This window comes from Aotus nancymaae, unplaced genomic scaffold, assembly GCF_030222135.1.
Source record: "Aotus nancymaae isolate 86718 unplaced genomic scaffold, 86718_ANA_hifiasm-v0.15.2.pri h1tg000072l, whole genome shotgun sequence".
NCBI lineage: Eukaryota > Metazoa > Chordata > Mammalia > Primates > Aotidae > Aotus > Aotus nancymaae.
Window position 1 is genome coordinate 12,655,382 of NW_026988487.1, and position 18,963 is coordinate 12,674,344.

General features: G+C 52.1%; 3 protein-coding genes across 18 annotated transcripts in view; 1 reads left to right on the forward strand and 2 right to left on the reverse strand.

The window, feature by feature from the left end:
* The first annotated feature begins 535 nt into the window (after nucleotides 1-535).
* Nucleotides 536-17,448, forward strand: CHRNE (cholinergic receptor nicotinic epsilon subunit). Its single transcript, XM_012460569.3, has 12 exons — nucleotides 536-1,153; nucleotides 12,626-12,768; nucleotides 12,893-12,937; nucleotides 13,060-13,169; nucleotides 13,297-13,452; nucleotides 13,750-13,850; nucleotides 14,476-14,676; nucleotides 14,758-14,872; nucleotides 16,132-16,246; nucleotides 16,324-16,516; nucleotides 16,602-16,708; nucleotides 16,802-17,448. Exons 1-12 carry the CDS (start codon nucleotides 1,033-1,035, stop codon nucleotides 16,955-16,957), a joined length of 1,563 nt encoding a protein of 520 aa, XP_012315992.2. The 5' UTR covers nucleotides 536-1,032; the 3' UTR covers nucleotides 16,958-17,448.
* CUNH17orf107 (chromosome unknown C17orf107 homolog) lies at nucleotides 15,014-16,217 on the reverse strand. The gene is made up of 3 exons (XM_012460570.3): nucleotides 15,887-16,217; nucleotides 15,568-15,779; nucleotides 15,014-15,478 (listed from the first exon to the last, which is right to left on the reverse strand). The coding sequence occupies exons 1-3, from the start codon at nucleotides 16,026-16,028 to the stop codon at nucleotides 15,014-15,016; spliced, it is 819 nt and encodes a 272-aa protein (XP_012315993.3). The 5' UTR covers nucleotides 16,029-16,217.
* A 147-nt stretch (nucleotides 17,449-17,595) lies between the features above and the next one.
* The window catches only part of MINK1 (misshapen like kinase 1), a 62,459-nt gene continuing 61,091 nt past the window's right edge, over nucleotides 17,596-18,963 (reverse strand). For 11 of the 16 annotated variants that reach the window (XM_012460574.3, XM_021672740.2, XM_021672732.2 and 8 more), the window contains 2 exons: nucleotides 18,798-18,937; nucleotides 17,672-18,457 (listed from right to left, as the gene is read on the reverse strand). In XM_012460574.3, the coding sequence (XP_012315997.1) occupies nucleotides 18,374-18,457; nucleotides 18,798-18,937 (224 nt within the window). In that variant the 3' untranslated portion in view covers nucleotides 17,672-18,373. Of the gene's footprint in view, nucleotides 18,458-18,797; nucleotides 18,938-18,963 lie in introns of all 16 variants that reach the window. The other 5 variants (XM_021672743.2, XM_012460585.3, XM_021672744.2 and 2 more) reach the window with 1 other exon arrangement.

Genomic DNA, 18,963 nt, shown 5'->3' on the forward strand with positions numbered 1-18,963 from the left:
GACAGAATGCCTTCCTGAGTTCCTGTTTGAAAACATTCCCAGGAAAGGGACTTTCTTTGGCCTGGCTTGGGTCAGGTGTCCTCCTGAGACCAGTCCATTCTGGCCAGGGGTGGGTTTTCTCCATTCCAGGCAGATCCTCTGGGCTCACAGTATTGGAGGACAGTTCTCAGAAGAAAGGAGGGTGCTGGAAGATAAAACACATATGACTTCATGTATTTCCCTCATACAGGCTCGAGTCTGTCATCCCAGCATTTTGGGAGGCCAAGGCAGGTGGATCACTTGAGGTCAGGAGTTTGAGACCAACCTGGCCAACATGGTGAAACCCTGTCTCTACTAAAAATACCAAAAACCTGAGTGTGGTGGTGCATCCCTGTAGTCCCAGCTACTTGGGAGGCTGAGGCAGGAGAATTGCTTGAACCTGGAGGCAGAGGTTGCAGTGAGCCAAGATTGCACCACTGCACCCCAGCCTGGGCAACAGAGTGAGACTGACTCCGTCTTAAAAGAAAAAAAAAGAAATCCGGGTCTACTACACCTCCCTGCTTTGGTTCAGCCAAGCCTAATTCTGTTCACAAATCAAGAGTGGGTCTTTGTATGGAATGGAGAGGGGGCCCTCCTCAGGCCAGGCTGGGGATATTTGCACTGTGAGGGCACTGGAGGCAGAGAAGCTGAGGCCTGGCAGCCTGGCTGCTGGGGCAGCTGCAGCTGTTCTACGCTGCTAGCCAGAAGCCAGTAGGCGAAGGGAGTGGCTTCCTGTTGAGCTGAGTTCTTTGGGTCTAACTCAGAAGTCAAACATCCTGGGGTGTGTGTGTGTGTGTGTGTGTGTGTGTGTGTGTGTGTGCAGGGGAAATTGTCAGGCAGCCCACTCAGGTTCTGGGGAAAATACAGCCCTGGCTAGCAGGCCTGTGCCTGACTCTACTAACTCGGCAGGAAGTCTCAGCCCCCCAGGCAGTCCTCAGTGTGAGCAAACCAAACCCAGACAAAGACAGTGGCTGAGCGCTGCTCCTAGCACTGGTGGGAGTGCACTGCTGTGACATGGGAAGTGGCAAGAGCCCCTTACAGAAACTCCCGCAGCATGAGGAGCAAGGCAGCAGGTGGATGCCCATGGGATCTGCTGGTCACTCCCAGATTGCAGCTCCAGCCCTGGTGCTCTCCGGTGAGTGCAGACCATGCCTGGGGCCCATGGCCCATGCTTCCATATATGGGTGCAGCCATCCAGGGATGACGATTTCTACTCACTCTAACCCCCCACCCACAAACACCTCAGCTATGCAGATTGTCGGTTCAAATGTAGTTTTGCCCACTATTTCATTTTATTATTGATTTATTTTTTAATTATTATTATTTTGAGATGGAGTCTTGCTCTGTGGCCCAGGCTGGAATGCAGTGTCACAATCTTGGCTCACTGCAACCTCCACCTCCCGGGTTCAAGTGATTCTCCTGCCTCAGCCTCCCAAGTAGCTGGGATTACAGTCATGCACCACCATGCCTGGCTAATTTTTGTGTTTTTATTTATTTATTTATTTTAAGACAGGGTTTCAGCATATTGGCCAGGCTGGTCTCAAACTCCTGACCTCAGGTTATTCACCTGCCTCAGCCTCCCAAAGTGCTGGGATTACAGGTGTGAGCCACCACACCTGGCTAATTTTTGTATTTTCAATAGAGACCATGTCGGCCAGGCTGGTCTCAAACTCCTGATCTCAAGTGATCCACCCACCTCAGCCTCCGAAAGTGCTGGGATTATAGGCTTCAGCCACTGTACCCAGCCCACTGTTGCATTTTCTTTCTTTTCTTTTCTTTTTTTTTTTTTAAAGACGGGGTTTCACCATGTAGGTCAGGCTGGTCTTGAACTCCCGACCTCAGGTGATCCACCCACCTTGGCCTCCAAAGTGCTTGGATTACAGGTGTGAGCCACCACACCCGGCCTCCACTGTTGCATTTTCTATGTTGTGGGTGTGTGTGTGATGTATTGTTTATACATGATGTAGTCATGGTGCTTGAGTTGAGGATTTAGCCTATCATTTGGAGAATGGATGGAAATCACACCTGGGTGGGACTATTTAGAACAGAGGACACTGGACTCTGAGCTGAGACTGTTTTTTTGAAGGGCCCCTGCCATAATCACTGTTTTTTAAATCCCCTCATTTATCCTTTGAGTTACAAACAATCCAATTATATTCTATTTTAACATGTACAATGAAGTTATTATTGACTATAGTTACTCTGCTGTGCTATCAAACGGTAGGTCTTATTCTATTTTTTTTGGTACCCATTAACTATCCCCCCTACCACCCTACCCCCCACTACCCTTCCCAGCTTCTGGTAACCATTCTTCCACACTGTGTGTCCATGAAGTCAACCATTTTGATTTTTAGCTTCCACAAATAAGTGAGAACATGCTTTGATTGTCTTTCTGTGCCTGGCTTATTTCACTTAATATAATGATCTCCAGTTCCATTCATGTTGTTCCAAATGACAGGATCTTATCTTTTTTTTTTTTTTTTGAAACACAGTCTCGCTCTGTCACCAGGCTGGAGTGCAGTGGCATGATCTTGGCTCACTGCAACCTCTGCCTTCTGGGTTCAAGCAATTCTCCTGCCTCGGCCTCCCAGATAGCTGAGATTACAGGCATGCACCACCGTGCCAAGCTAATTTTTGTATTTTTAGTAGAGATGGGGTTTCACCATGTTGGCCAAGATGGTCTCGAACTCCTGACCTTGTGATACACCTGCCTCAGTGTCCCAAAGTGCTGGATTACATGCTGAGCCACCGTGCCCAGCCAGATCTCATTCTTTTTTATGGCTAAATAGTACACCATTGTGTATATGTACCACATTTTCTTTATTCATTCACCTGTTTTTCTGTTGTGTTTTTGATGGAATTTTGACTCCTGTTTACCAGGCTAGGGTGCAGTGGCGTGATCTTGGCTTACCATTTATATGTTTTTTCAAATTTTATTTATTTATTAACAGATGGGATCTCACTATATTGCCCAGGCTGGTCTTGAACTCCCAGCTTCAAGCGATCCTCCTGCCTTGGCCTCCCAAAGTGCTGGCATTATAGGCCTGAGGCACTGCACCCTGCCTGTCCATTCATCTGTTGATGAACACTTAGGTTGCTTCCAAATCTTAGCGATTGTAGTGCTGCTAGTTCTCAGCTAGTTCTAGTGCTGCAACAAACAGAGGAGTGCAGATATCTCTTCAATATACTGATTTCCCTTCTTTTTTTTTTCTTTTTTTGAGATAGAGTTTCACTCTCGTTGCCCAGGCTGGAATGCAATGGAGCTATCTCAGCTCACTGCAACCTCAACCTCTCAGGTTCAAGCAATTCTCTTGCCTCAGCCTCCCAAGTAGCTGGGATTACAGGCATGTGCCACCACACCTGGCTAATTTTGTATAGATAGGTTTTCACCATGTTGGCCAGGCTGGTCTTGAACTCCTGACTTCAGGTGATCTACCTGCCTCAGCCTCCCAAAGTGCTGGGATTACAGGCATGAGCCACTGTGGCCAGCCTGATTTCCCTTCTTTTGGGGCATGTACCCAGCAGTAGGATTGCTGGATCCTTGGTAGCTCAATTTTTAGTTTTTTTGAGGAACCTCCAGCCCGTTCTCCATAGTGGCTGTGTTAATTTACATTTCTACCAACAGTGTGTGAGCTTCACTTTTCTCCACATCCTCACAAGCATTTATTGCCTGTCTTTTGGATATAAGCCATTTTAACTAGGATGAGATGATATCTATCTCGTAGTTTTGATTTGCATTTCTCTGGTGACCAATGGTGCTGAGCACATTTTCTTATGCCTGTTTGCCATTTGTATGTCTTCTTTTGAGAAATGTCTATTCAAATCTTCTGCCCTCTTTTTGATCAGATTATTAGATTTTTTTCCTCATAATCACTTTCAGAAGCAAGATTTCAAGTTTCAATCCTGCTAGAGAGTATAGAGTGAATTTATATCAATTGTATTGATTTATCTATATCTCTTCTTCTTTTTTTTTTGAGACTGAGTCTTGCTCTGTCACCAAGCTGGAGTATAGCAGCAGGATCTCTCCTCACTTCAACCTCTGCCTCTGGGGTTCAAGCATTCTCCTGCCTCAGCCTTCTGAGTAGCTGGGACTACAGGCACACACCACCACGCCCCACTAATTTTTGTATTTTTAGTAGAGACGGGGTTTCACCATGTTGGCCAGGATGGTCCTGATCTCTTGACCTCATGATCCACCCGCCTTGGCCTCCCAAAGTGCTGGGATTACAGGTGTGAGCCACCATGCCCAGCCTGATTTATCTATATTTCACATATTTGTATATATTTCAGTTCTGGCAGTGAAAATGGGATCATGATGGGCCGTTTTGGGAGCTAAACATTTAGGAAGTGGGCTGGGTTGGGAGAGGGTGAAAGGCACTGGACATGTGGTGTCGTAGGGCCTGCCACACCCACCATCCATCCTAAACAGGACAGTCTGAGGCCAGCCTCATAACCTTTTCTCCGTGTATGCACCCCAAGCTTTCCTAGCATCGGGCAGTAGCAACCAGAGCAAAAGTGCATTGGCTGCCTCTGCAGAGAGAAGTCAAGAAGTTGGTCTGGGGCCAAGACCATGGTGAAAAGACACACAAGCGATGAGAAAACAGAAACTACACAGTAGAAAGGGGACAGGCCGGGCCGGGCGTGGTAGCTCATGCCTATAATCCCAGCACTTTGGGAGGCCGAGGTGGGCGGATCACGAGGTTAGGAGTTCTAGACCAGCCTGGCCAACATGGAGAAACCCCATCTCTACTAAATATACAAAAATCAGCCGGGTGTGTTAGTGGGCACCTGTAGTCCCAGCTACTCAGGAGGCTGAGGCAGGAGAATCATTTGAACCCGGGAGGCAGAGGTTGCAGTGAGTTGAGATCATGCCACTGCATTCCAGCCTGGCGACAGAGCGAGACTCTGTCTCAAAATAAATAAATAAATAAATAAAATTTAAAAATTAGCTGGGTGTGGTGGCAGGTGCCTGTAGTCTCAGCAAGACTCCATCTGAAAAAAAAAAAGAAAGAAAGGGGACACGCAAAGTAGAGGGAATGGGCAGTGCTGAGAAGGCGAGAGGAGCACAGAGCAGACAGAGCAGCAGAGACAGAGAGATGGCAGGGCAGGCCCTAGAGCTGCCTTGGCCTCTGACTCTGGTCCAGCGAGTTGTAGTCCATGTGCGAAACTGCAGGAATCCTAGGGGAAACTTCATTTTTGTGTGTGTGTTTTGAGATGGAGTCTCGCTCTGTCACCCAGGCTGGAGTGCAGTGCAGAGCTTATAGCTTGCAGTGAATAGCAAGAACAAAGTACTCAGACAGTTCCAGCTGAGCGAGGCTGGGGTAGCTCTTCCGAGAGAGTCCGCCCCAGCATCCGTCCACCAAGTATTTATTGAAAGGGCTTGTATTAACTACAAACAAACATCCACTAGATGGTCATTTGAGACAGATTACTGAGTAACATCCATTTGCCTGATAGCATTAGGCACCAGACCTTGCGGGTTGGCATCAAGCCTAAGGAAAAAGGACAGAATGCCGTTGGCAATCAGGACAAGTTTTAAAAATTATTCAAGCTTGAGCAAGTGTTAAATGAAACTGTTAAGACTTCGAGCATTCTGATGAAAAAAGGCATGATCAACTTGAGCTCAAGAAAATGCAGGAAAGTCTGCAAGTCACATTTGTGGCTGTACCAGAGCTTCAGCTCAAGCTTTTCCTTCTGACAAGGGACCAGGTAACCTAGAATGAGAGCAAATGTGGACGATATAAAGATGGTGATGACAGGCACAGAGGAGCTCTTGCGCTGTAAGAAACAAAGCTGGTAGAGATGCATTAGTAATGCCCTTCACATGTGCAATATCTAAATGAGTAATGCCATACACTGCATAAGCAGAATCCCTACGTTTATGTCTTGGTGAGGAAAAGTTTGTAAAGCCAATATTAGGGCACCTAACTCCACCTGTTGTGTAGTTTTAAAATGTTCCTGGATTTTGTATTGCCAGTTTTGCATAGCATCTTGCCACACTGTAGCTGCTCTTCCTTGTTTTTTTTGAACATTTTAAAGACAGTAGTGGCATGAAACAAAAGCTTAGAGACAACAATAGACACAAATTTAACAGGCACAGTTTGTAAAAAGTTTAGAAGCTTAGAGGCTGGTAAATAGAAGCTGATATTACCAATAGAGTCAGCCATTGCTACTTGCCAATCAAGATTACAAGCTAAGAGTATGAAACTCTTCCTTGCATAACGGTAGGAAAAGAACAGCATGGTCATATTCTGACAACTGGACGCAACGTCGGCACCCCTTTATGAGAAGAGAAGCTATTAAATTTGTGGTCTTTTGTATATGTTTAGAAGGATTCTGAGACAGTACATAACACATAAAATACAGAAATGGCAAAGATAAAGCCTACCTGTTAAACTAAGGCATGGAAGGGCTGAAAATTTTAAGCAATTTTTACCATATTTCCTGGCCTTAGAAAGTCAATAAAATGTAACTGCAAGTCGCCAGGATAATAAACCTGCGTTGAGCTAGCTTAACTGTGTAAAAGAAAAAAGAAAAAAAAATCCAAAAAACTTTAAAAAATGTCCTTAGGTGCTGGCCATTCTCCTGCATTAGCCTTTAGCTGGAATGTTTTAGAAATGAGCTTGGGAAAGCAAGGCTGTGGCCAATTTCTTCCCATCTACTCCGGGCTCCTTAGGCAGCCTTTTATTTTAACAGCCTGCCACCTGTGGCTGCCCTTACCCTGAGAGGAAGGAAGGAAGACTACATGTGGCAGCAAGAGGCCAGAAAATGACCAGGTGGGAAAGCACGTGTATATAAGCGTGGAGACTGGCGGCAAGAGGGTAACAGGCTGTGAGAAGGCTACTCCCCTCATCCTCCAGACCACCTACGCTCAGGTAAGGTACTAAAAACATACTGGGCTTTTTATTATTTTTACTACCCCCAAGCAGAGAGGCTCAGGGGAGGAGCAGACATGCAGCACAGGGTCTGCTTCGAAATTTCCCAGCCACGGTGTTTCTAAAGGTTTTATAAAAAAGTGAAACAAGCATTCCTTACCACTGCATCTATCTTCTGAAGACGACAGCAGCTGGCAGGGCTCGTCCACTTCAGCCTAGTTAGCATTTAACATATGGCTACAGGAGAGCGCCCTCATTAGCAGGCTTTTCCCCCGGAGCTCTGTACTCTAGGCTGCTCCACACCCCTCTGCCCACCCTAGGCTAATAAGGTCAGGGTGCACATGGACTGTTTCTTAGCCCTTTTCCTAAGGGCCAGGGAAGACAAGGAATTGCTTGGCAGCTGAGACATGCGGGGGTGGCAGGGATGAGCAGAAGTAGTAGCGGCAGCACAGCAAGCGGCAGGCCACTTTCTGGGCACAGTTACTAAGGCAGGTGACCATGGTGAGGAGGATTCTTAGGACCAGGCTGGAGCTGCCTGCAGCCATCCAGGGACTTGATCTGTACCTCTTGGCCTCCCCTCCTTCACAAACCCAGAAAGGGGCAACTTGCCCAGACTGCCAGTGACTAAATGGGCACTCCATGGCATCTTAGCAACTCAGGCCTCTGTGAGCAGCAAGAAATCCAGAGCTTTCTGGTAGAAAACCCAGGAGGCAGCATGCAACTTTCCCTTATGCTCCAGGGAAAGGCCGATGCTGGAAGTAAGAGGTGAGAACTTGCATATTAGGGAGACGGTTGTAATCGGCCACTTTCCTTCCTCCTGGAGACACCCCTCCAGCAGGGAAGTTTGTGGAGACGTGGCCACTCGATCATATAGACGTTCGCTGACGGTGGGGAGGGGGGTCTTATCCAAGAACCGTTCCTTGGGCAGTCTCCAATCTCCTGAAGCGGGATGGGAGGCCCTGTTGCCTGAATAGGGCCAATGAATGTAGGTCCTTTTAAGGGTGGAAGAAAAGGGTCTAGTTCATCCTCTTCCTCACTAGAAAAAAATCTCTTCCTTAGTCCCCGTAGAAGGGAATGAAGGAGGGAGAGGGGTCTCCTTGTTATTCTGGTTCCTGCTTTTCCTTCTCCTTTAAATCTCCTGAATTCCCTCCAGGTGGAGAAGATGGGTGGTCTGATTCACTGCAACGTGGAGGATAAAGAGCATACAAGGCAGAGCGTACCAGTGCCCAGGTGGTCAAAATGGTAACATTAGTAAAATGACCTTGCCCATATTCTCTTTTCAGGCAGGGACCTGCCTGCTCCCATAACTCTAAATCTAAGGTTTCTTGATGAGGAAACCAAGGGCATTCCTGCCGAATTAAGAGCATAAGCTCGTGTAGAGCTCCAGGCTCTACAGTGCACTGGACAGCCTTAAGTCGCTGTTGCACTGTTTTAAAAAATACTTTCTGCTCTTTGGTCATTTCTTGACCCATGATAACCTAGCCCCTGATATCTTATGTGTGTGTCCCATCCTCCTGATGGGAGGAATCCCTTACCGGGATTCTCAAAAAATTGATGAGCTTTTCACCTTAATGCGTAAATTCTAGGCGATCACATTGGGGGCACCAGTTGCAGAGCTTATAGCTTGCAGTGAATGCAGAGAATGAAGTACAGTTCCAACCGAGCGGGGCTAGAGGGTAGCTCTTCTGAGAGTCCGCCCCAGCATCCGTCCACCAAGTATTTATTGAAAGGGCTTGTATGAACTACAGACATTCACTAGAAGGCCATTTGAGGTGGGTTACTGAGGCACCTGTGACTTTGTACACACTCAAACCGCATTCTCAGGAGGCTGTTTTCAGTGTTTATTACACCACACACTCTACTTCCTGTCCTGTTTTCAGGGTCAAGGAGCTTCATTCCCATGTACAAATAACATACCACTGCATCAGTATTTTTCCATACTCCGACCTCAAATGTCACGTACATAAGCTCGAATATTTTGCCATGTGCCTCCCCCTCGCAGCCGCACATGCAGTGGCTGATCTCTGCTCACTGCAACCTCCATCTCCTGGGTTCCAGTGATTCTCCTGCTTCAGCCACCCGAGTAGCTGGGATTACAGGCACCCGCCACCACACCCAGCTAATTTTGTGTTTTTAGTAGAGATGGTGTTTCACCATGTTGGCCAGGCTGGCCTCAAACTCCTGACCTCAGGTGATCCACCTGCCTTGGCCTCCCAAAGTGCTGGGGTTACAGGCATGAGCCATCACACCTGGCCAGAAAGTTCATTTTTTTGAGATAGGGTCTCACTTGTTACCCAGGCTGGAGTGTAGTGGTTTGATCATAGCTCACTGTACCCTTGATCTCTTAGGCTCAAGCAATCCTCCCACCTCTGCCTCCCAAGTAGCTGGGACTACAGGCATGCACCACCACACCTGGATAACTTTTTTTTGTTTATTTTTGTAGAGATGGGGATCTCACTGTGTTGCCCAGGCTGGTCTTGAACTCCTGGGCTCAAGTGATCCTCCAGCCTTGGCCTCCCAAAGAGTTAGGATTACAAGAATGAGCCACTGTGCCTGGCTGAAACCTTGCTTTTCTTTCTTTTTCTTTTTTTTTTTTTTTGAGATGGAGTCTAGCTCTGTCACTCAGGCTGAAGTGTAATGGCGCAATCTCAGCTCACTGCAACCTCCACCTCCTGGGTTCAAGGGGTTCTTCTGCCTCAGCCTCCCGAGTAGCTGGTATTACAGGCATCCGCCACCACACCCAGCTAATTGTTGTATTTTTAGTAGAGACGGGGTTTCACCATGTTGTCCAGGCTGGTCTCAAACTCTTGACCTCAGGTGACCCACTCACCTCGGCCTCCCAAAGTGCTGGGATTACAGGCATGAGACACCGTGCCTGGCCTGAAACCTTGCTTTTCTGACAGATTTGATTCACCCTACCTATAGTTTCCATAGTACCTTTTTTTTTTTAAAAAAAAAATGCTTTTCACAGTCTAGTGCCACTGGCTGTTGATAGGTCTCTGTCATTAGATGGTAACTTCTTGAAGCTTGTTTTATTCATCTCAATAACCATAGCACCTGGCCCTGTAAGGGGAAACTTTGTTAAGTGTCCATTAATGTTTGAATATTTGCATTTATCACAACTCTTGTCCCAAGCCCTGATCCAGCAGCTCTGGAATAAGCAGCAGCACAGATTTGAGAGTTAGTCCATGTGGCCGGGCATGGTGGCTCACGCCTCTAATCCCAGCACTTTAGGAGGCCAAGGTGGGTGGATCACGAAGTCAGGACATTGAGACCATCCTGGTTAACATGGTGAAATCCTGCCTCTACTAAAAATAAAAAAAATTAGATGGGCATGGTGGCAGGCACCTGTAGTCCTAGCTACTTGAGAGGCTGAGGCAGGAGAATCACTTGAACCTGGGAGGTGGAGGTTGCAGTGAGCTGGGATTGTGCCTCTGCACTCCAGCCGGAGCAACAGAATGAGACTTATTCTCAGGGAAGAGAAAAAAAAAAAAAAAGCTAGTCCATGTACCAGCCACATGCAAAGAGGTGAGTTGGGTCAAAGAAACCCAGAAAGGGAGTCTGGAAGGAAAATCTGGGGTGATAAGGCAACAGTGGAAAGAGAGGCTTCACGCATGTGTGGGAAATGGACAAGGAGCCCCATGGACACTCAGGTCTTTGGTGTGTCCTTGCTGGTAACATGGAGGCGATTATGACATACCTCATAGGTGGGGAAAGGAGACCCAAAAGTGATGATGTGAAAGTGTTTTGTGAAGTGTAAAATAAACACAGGTGTATGTGGTCAGTAGAGTTGATTGATACATCTCATGCGTTATTGCCAGTCTCCTTATGTGACCCTGGACCTTGACCTTAGAGTCCTTTTTCATGTATTCAGGACAGTGATCACTGCTTTGCTGGACTGCTGTGAGGAAGTGAGGTGTACGGCAGAAAATGTGCTTAGGCCAGCCCCTCCTACCTCATGAGGAACACCTGGATAGTTTTCTAAAAATTTTCTAAAAATACAGATTTCTATCACCCTATTCCCAAAATCAGAATTCTCTGGGAATGGAGCCAGCCTAGGAATCTGCATTTAAAACAAGCACTCCTCCAGGTGATTAGAATGGTTCAAGAAGGTGACTTTAAGAAACTGAGGCCAGGTGAGGTGGCTTATGCTTGTAATCCCAGTACTTTGGGAGGCCGAGGCGGACTGATCATTTGGTGGGGAGTTGGAGACCAGCCTGACCAACATAGTGAAACCCCATTTCTACTAAAAAATACAAAAAACAGGTTGGGCGTGGTGGCAGACGCCTGTAATTCCAGCTACTTGGGAGGCTGAGGCAGAAGAATCGCTGGAACCTAGGAGGCGGAGTTTGCAGTGAGCAGAGATTGCGCCATTGCATTCCAGGCCAGGCAACAGTGCGAGACTCCCTCTCAAAAACAAAACAAAAAAAAATAGGCCAGGTGCAGTGGCTCATGCCTGCAATCCTAACCCTTTGGAAAGCTGAGGCAGGAGGATTGCTCTAGCCCAGGAGTTCGAGAGGCTGCAGTGAGCTATGATGGTGCCACTGCACTCCAGTCTGGATGATAGAGAGAGATCCTGTTCCCCCCCACCCCCATAAAAGGAACATCGAAAGGATCAGTTAAGATGTTATCAGGTGTGTGTGTGTTTAGGAGAGTAGGATGGGGAAGACGGTACTATCATCTCTGACCACAAGGGGGCAGCAGGGAGAGACAAGGAGAAACAGAAGTCTGGCTGGTGCTCACGTCCAAAGGGGCTGGGAAGGGCAAACCTGGCGATCAGGTTGTGGAAGGAGGTGGGCCCTATATTATCACATGATCTCCTTTGTCAGGTGGAATCTCTGTTACCGCAGGGCTGATCTCCTGTGACCACCTGTCTATCAGGTTTTTATGGAGACTGGTTTTTGCCACTCAGTCGGCAGGAAAGGCATTAGTGTGAGCTTGGCCTGGCTGTGGGTGGCGATAGTGTGTGTTCCACGTGGGTGGGAATGGGAGGCAAGGGGTATGTCACATCCCCAGATGTGTTCATTAGGCAGGGTCACCTACACAGGGCAGCTTACTCAAAGGACACCAGTGCCTGTTGAAAGCAGCGTCCCTTGCCCCTTGCTACTAGGGTTGTGGTTGTAGGTACCTCTCAGGAGAGGCTTACTTCTGCAGCTGGGGAGCTGGCCAAAGACCAGGCAAAGGATGCTGGGCTGGGCCTGGCCCGGCTGTTGGTGTGGGGGGTGGGGACCGGGGCTGGAAATACAGGATGGGGCAGCTGCCTCTGGAAGGAGCCAAAATGTCCCCAGCTGTAGCAGGGGTGAGTAGAGGATTAGGCAACAGTCCCCTAATACAGCCCGGAACTAACACCCTCCTCCCCCTCACACAGGCACCCTGGCCTGCCTCCTCCAAGCCTTCCAGAGCTCAGAATAACCCTGAGAACCAGGCAGCAGGATGGCAGGGCCTCTGCTTGGGGTCCTGCTCCTCTTGGGGCTTCTCGGTATGGACTGTGGCCGGGGGAGGCAATTGGACACATACAGATACTGACATAAAGGGACTGGGAAGGCAAAGACAGAGACCAAGATGGAGACTGAGACACAATATTTGGTCCCCAGGCACAGTATAATTGGTTTAGGAGACAGATACCGATAATACACAGCTGCAGAGACCTGTGAGGACCCAGAGGAGGCAGAGAGGAGAGGTGCTCCAGCCTCTTCATTGCCAATGACCTTTTCTTCTTGACCCCATCACAGGCAGGGGTGTGGGGAAGAACGAGGAGCTGCGTCTTTATCACCATCTCTTCGACAACTATGACCCAGGAAGCCGGCCAGCACGGGGGCCTGAGGATACTGTCACCATCAGCCTCAAGGTCACCCTGACGAATCTCATCTCACTGGTAAGATATCCCCACCCTCGCTTCAAGCCTAAAATTCCACTTCTGGCCCCAGCCGCTGAGCTGTCCTAAAGCTCACATCTGGCCCTGAAATCTCACTTCAATCATCCCCATCTCCCATCTGCAGAATGAAAAAGAGGAGACTCTCACCACCAGCGTCTGGATTGGAATCGTGAGTCAAATCTGGGGGGAAGTGTGAGGTCTTGTCCAGGGGACCCCTTTTCTTCCGATCCCTCCAGGCAGCGCCAGCTGGGAGATGCAGGGCACACGTCCTTCCGTCCCCCAACTCCTTAGGATTGGCAGGATTACCGACTCAACTACAGCAAGGATGACTTTGGGGGCATAGAAACCCTGAGAGTCCCTTCAGAACTCGTATGGCTGCCAGAGATTGTGCTGGAGAACAAGTGAGGAGCGGGCCAGACGCCAGGCTGGAGGGAAGCCGGCCTGGGGTGCGGGCTGGACTTGGCTGGGGAAGGGGATACTCCGAGGGGATGCGGATCTGTGCAAAAAGCTGTTTCGCCGAGCCCACAGTATTGACGGCCAGTTCGGCGTGGCCTACGACTCCAATGTGCTGATCTACGAGGGCGGCTCCGTGACGTGGTTGCCTCCGGCCATCTACCGCAGCGTCTGCGCCGTGGAGGTCACCTACTTCCCCTTCGACTGGCAGAACTGCTCACTCATTTTCCGGTGGGAAGAGTTACTCCGAGGCTCGGAAGATCATGGGAGGGACATGTGGGGGCGGGGCCAGCCGGGAAGCGCCGCCCTTGGGGCGGGGCCTCATGCTGGAGGTGGAGCCAGGCATCAGCAGCGGGAGGGACGCTCCAGCGAGGCCCGAGGTCCAGGTGGGAACAGGGGTGCGCGGGCTGGGCCTGGGTGAAGGGGTGGAGCCTCGCGGCCCTGCAAGATCACAGCTTCCAAGGCTGGGCCTGGGGCCAGGGCCCAGGTCAGAGCTTGTGGGGTGGGCGCTCGGCCTTGGCTCCACAGCTCCCAGACGTACAATGCCAAAGAGGTGGAGTTAACCTTTGCTGTAGATGACGATGGTGAGACCATCAACAAGATCGACATCGACACTGAGGCCTATACTGGTGAATCCCCGGCCTGCTCAGAAAAACCTGCTTCTAGACAGGGTCCAGAGAGGGGACTTCCAGAGTGGGGTTGCCCCTGACCAACAACACTGGAGGATGGCTTCCGCAACCGGGTTTAGCTTGCCCCTGTCCTGAAATCATTTTTATTATTTACTTATTTATTTATTTTTAAAGACGTAGTTTCGCTCTTGTTGCCCAGGCTGGAGTGTAGTGGCATGATCTCAGCTCACTGAAACCTCCGCTTCCCAGGTTCAAGCGACTCTCCAACCTCAGCCTCCCGAGTAGCTGAGATTATAGCTGCATGCCACCATGCCCAGCTAATTTTTGTATTTTTAGTAGAGATGGGGTTCGAACTCCTGACCTCAGGAGACCCACCACCTCGGCTTCCCAAAGTGCTGGGATTACAGGCGTGAAACACCGGGCCTGGCCTCTGAAATCATTTTCCACAGTTACTCTAGTCCTGCCTTCTCGCTTTCTATACCCTCACCGACAATGCCCCTTTCCGCCCGAATTGCCCCCATCCTGACGGCCCATGACCCTGGTGCAGACAGCCGCAGCCGCCGCCTCGGCCCGCTGTCGGCTTTGCGGGCACCCGGCTCCGGCTGATCGCGACCCCGTCCCACAGAAAACGGTGAGTGGGCCATCGACTTCTGCCCGGGGGTGATCCGCCGCCACGACGTTGACGCCACCGACGGCCCAGGGGAGACTGACGTCATCTACTCGCTTATCATCCGACGGAAGCCGCTCTTCTACGTCATTAACATCATCGTGCCCTGCGTGCTCATCTCGGGCCTGGTGCTGCTTGCCTACTTCCTGCCTGCGCAGGGTAAGCAGTAGCCCCGAACTCACACCCAAACCCGGGCTAGCTCCCGGAGGCGGGGCCCGCTCTCACTGGCGATCCCTCCAGCCGGCGGCCAGAAATGCACGGTTTCCATCAATGTCCTGCTTGCCCAGACCGTCTTCTTGTTCCTCATTGCCCAGAAAATCCCAGAGACTTCTCTGAGCGTGCCGCTGCTGGGCAGGTGAGGGCTGAGCGGGTCCGGGTGGTGCCCCACTCAGGGGCGTGGCCAGTCTGAAGGGCGGGGCCGAGGGCCGGCTGGGTGGGGCGTGGCAAAACCCTGAGACCCCAGGAGAAGCTCTGGCTGTCTCGCCCCTCCTGAGCTTTATTTGGACGCGGGATGGGGCTGGGGCTGGGACTGGGATGGATTCTCTGGTTCGCCGTCCTCCGCACTGCTGCTGGCCATCACCTGGAGGTCTCCTGAGTATCTCTGTAGGGAGATGGTCCGGCTTAGTGCCTTCCCAGCCCCGCCGCCTCTGGCCCCCCAACTCACCCTGCATCCCGAGCGCACCGGTTCCCTGGGGATTCCGAGGCCCAGCTGCTGTTGCCACCGTCGCAGGAATGAGGCGGACCCCTCCAGACCTCGTCCACATGGGCATAACCATGCTCCCTGGATGAGGTGCCGTGTGTTGGCGCCCACTGCAGCCCCAGCTTGCCGAGCCCCCTGCCCAGCGGTCTGGGCTACTTGGGCCAGTGCTGCACTCGGATCCCCGACGTCTAGGGCTGAGCCCGCGCTGCTGTCGCCGCCTTCTAGTCGCCGCGCCTCCTGCTGCAGCCACAGGGCTGAGATCTGCATTGGGGGCCCAGAGGTTAGCGGGAAGGCAGAGGTCCTTGCTGCGGCTGCCCGATCGCTGCGATCCTCAGTCCCCCAGACCCCACCTCTAACAAGGTGGCGCCGAAGCTGACGAGGCTGGCCGCGGCTTCTCTTAACACCAGCCCCAGGGTGGGCTTCGGGGCAGGTGATATCTCCTGTAACTTTGGCTCCCGTGGCTCCAGGGACTTCAGCGCTCTGAACCTCTGCTCCAGATACTCATGGGCTGCGGCCACGGAGAGTTCCAGGGAAGACAGAAGCGGGGGCTGGAGGGCCACCTGGAGGAGGAACAGGGCAGTGGAGTCGCAGGGCAGGGATCACGGGGGCTAGCGGGAGAACTACCCATTGGTTTTCGAGGTGCCGCCCTCGGCGGGTGTAGCCTTATCTCGGTGGAGCTGTGGAAGTGGTAGACCCACATGAGGGTGTCCAGGGAGCTGGGGGTCCCCTTCGTGGCCACCGCAGGTGGTAGGAAGGGAGAAGGTCTGGTCGTCGCGTCTGTAGTTGCTGAGGGGGCGCAACTGGAGGGCATAACCACCTCGTGGGGGGAGAAGTGTTTGTGAGGTCAGAGGGCGTGTGGCGCCTTCCGTAGCTGGGAGGGGGAATGGTGACATCACTCATTCCGGTCTCCTCAGGTTCCTTATTTTCGTCATGGTTGTTGCCACACTCATTGTCATGAATTGCGTCATCGTGCTCAACGTGTCCCTGAGGACGCCCACCACCCACGCCATGTCTATGCGTCTGCGCCATGTAAGCGTGGGGGTGGGGTGTGGCCTGGGGTGTGGGCGGGCTTAGCCTCGCCCCCTTAGCCCCGCCCCCCGCCCCAGGTTCTACTGGAGCTGCTGCCGCACCTGCTGGGGTCCCCGCCGCCGCCGCCCTCCGAGGCCCCCCGGGATGCCTCGCCCCCAAGGCGGGCATCGTCGGTTGGCTTATTGCTCCGCGCAGAGGAGCTGATACTGAAAAAGCCGCGGAGCGAGCTTGTGTTTGAGGGACAGAGGCACCGGCACGGGACCTGGACAGGTAAGCACAGTGGCCTGGCGGGCCGCGGGGGGCGCCTGCCGCAGAGGAGTCTCCTAACGGCCCACCCTGGTGTTTTCCCTGCCAGCTGCCTTCTGCCAGAACCTGGGCGCCGCCGCCCCCGAGGTCCGCTGCTGTGTGGATGCTGTGAACTTCGTGGCTGAGAGCACGAGACACCAAGAGGCCACCAGTGAGGTGGGACGGGAGCCAGAGGCCGGTGGTGCACGGCGGATCTCTCGTGCCTCTGGCTCCTGCAGCTCCCTCTTTACTGTGCTGACCCTTCCCCAGGAAGTGTCCGACTGGGTGCGCATGGGGAATGCCCTTGACAACATCTGCTTCTGGGCCGCTCTGGTGCTCTTCAGCGTGGGCTCCAGCCTCATCTTCCTCGGAGCCTACTTCAACCAAGTGCCTGATCTCCCCTACCCGCCGTGTATCCAGCCTTAGCGCACACTGACTTCAACTTCCCACCTAACTCTAGCAGGAAATTAATTTTGAAAAAAATCAATTTCAAAATCACCACAGCATTATGATCCCTTCCCACTGCTGCTGTGTGTCCATTCCTTGGCATGTGTAGATCTGGCTCCAGTCCAGGGGTTGGCAAGAGAGAGTAACGGTTCATGCAGGCTCTCGGGTTCCAGTCTTCACTGCTCTTCATTCAGCCTTGCTGACCTCCCAGCCTTTCTCAGGGGCAGCCCCTACGGACGTTGGAGGCTGCCAGCTTTTGCGCTATCTTTGTTCAGCTCAGCCAAACAGGAGACCCCTTTGCAGGACTTGCACACAGGGAGGCTGGAGCCGGGCAACCCTCTCCTTCCTGGCCCAGCCCAGCTCTGCTGGCGCGTGGGAACCAAACACCCTCAGTGCTGGTGGCCCTTAGGCTCACAGGTTTAGGGCGGAGGCTGCCCTGGCCCTCCCGCAGTCAGTCATTTTTTCTAGGTTTTCTTGGCCCAGCACTGCTCGTGCTACCCCCTTGAGACAGACTCACTAATGGCAGATCTCGGCCCACCCTGTCCCTTTCTTCCCCACCCTGGAGGCTCTCTGCCTAGCATCCAGGACGGTGAGAGAAAGCAAAAATGGGGCCTGAATGGTGGGAGCTGGTTGAATTGTCTTTATTAACAAACAGGATATCCAAGGCCACTACATTGAGGAGGGGTGGGGGGGGAGGGGGGGGAGGGAGGAGGAGGGTTACTTGCTGCTCACACTATATACAGATGCAAGCAAGGGGCATGGAGAGTGAGGGCTCCCTGCTCCCTCCCTCCACCAGGGAAGGGCATGGGCTAGAAGAGATGAGGGTTAGGAGGGGGGAACATTTTGGCTGGCAGGGTCCCCCCTCCATTCCCTGGAGTCTGGGGGGAGGGGAATCATTAAAGTGCTTTCAGAAAATGAAGAAATGGTCCCTGCCCCTGGAGTGGCTGGTGACCCCCAAAAAAATCTAGGGCCCAGTGACCCCCCCCAGGGTCTGGTACATTCAAGGGGGGAGCCGGCTCCCCTGACGTGCAAATAAAGGGGTCCAGGGCCCTGCCCAGTCAGCAGCAGTGGGGTAAGGGGTTCAAGCCCCAAGCACTCTCCTCTTAAATGGAGAAAAGGGGGGAGGGGCCGGGCCCACTCAATTCCTGGTAAGGGGTAGCTGTGTCTCTCCCCAGAAGATGGGGACAGGCACAGTTTTGGGACGAGGACATGTTGGGGAAGAGGATGGTCACGTGATTACAAAGCATCAGGGATCAGAGGTCACGTTCCCAGCAGGCTCCAGTGAATCAAACCAGTAAAAGCAAAAGCCCAGGGAGAGGAAAGAGGAGCGGCCCAGGAAGCCTGGCTGCAGGGGGAGCTGGGTCCAGTGTTGCACAGCCCCAGCCTAGGGCCCCATCACCAGTTCATGATGCAGTTACGGTTCAGAGTCATGAAGTAAACTTGGCTGCTGCCCCCAGAGCGGACTGAGGCAAAAAACACCTGGTGGGGGCAGGAGGAGAAGTCACCAAGTGTTGGGGGTCCCAACTGGGAGAGGGGAAGAAGGGGGGGCAGAAGAGGTGAGAGGGAGAGAGGCTGCAGATAAGAGTGCCCTCTCCTGGAGGAACGGGTCAGATGTTATGGGGCAGGATGCACCACCCACCCCCTGGGCGCCAGCTGTAAAGTCCTCAGGAGCTGCAGAGAGCCCAGGACTGTGGGAGGGAGTGATTGCTCTCCTCCAAGCTCCCAGAGAGGTCTGCTTGCAGGAAGATACCACCACCATCCTCTCCCCCAGAACTCTGCCCAGGGGCCAAAGGGCTTTCAGAGGGAAAGGGCCTCTCACCTTGTCATTCCGCTCACACAGGAACTTAAGCCTCTGGGCTCGTTTGTGCATGAAGACCCCGTCCAGGTGCCCTGTCTCCACAGAGCGGATCTCAATGGCTTTCTCACCCCAGCCCATTATCTGGTTGGAGCAGATGTAGGCTGTGGGGAACACAAGTGAGGGGTTG

Excerpts from the sequence above, each read along its gene's own strand:
- CHRNE (XM_012460569.3), top strand. The coding sequence starts at position 1,033 with ATGGGAAGTGGCAAGAGCCCCTTACAGAAACTCCCGCAGCATGAGGAG. Across the intron at positions 1,154-12,625 it reads TCCAGCCCTGGTGCTCTCCG|GCAGGGGTGTGGGGAAGAAC; the intron begins GTGAGTGCAGAC and ends ACCCCATCACAG. Across the intron at positions 13,453-13,749 it reads AACTGCTCACTCATTTTCCG|CTCCCAGACGTACAATGCCA; the intron begins GTGGGAAGAGTT and ends TTGGCTCCACAG.
- CUNH17orf107 (XM_012460570.3), bottom strand. The coding sequence starts at position 16,028 with ATGCCCTCCAGTTGCGCCCCCTCAGCAACTACAGACGCGACGACCAGA. Across the intron at positions 15,780-15,886 it reads CCACTTCCACAGCTCCACCG|AGGTGGCCCTCCAGCCCCCG; the intron begins AGATAAGGCTAC and ends TGTTCCTCCTCC. Across the intron at positions 15,479-15,567 it reads TCGGCGCCACCTTGTTAGAG|ATCTCAGCCCTGTGGCTGCA; the intron begins GTGGGGTCTGGG and ends CCCCCAATGCAG.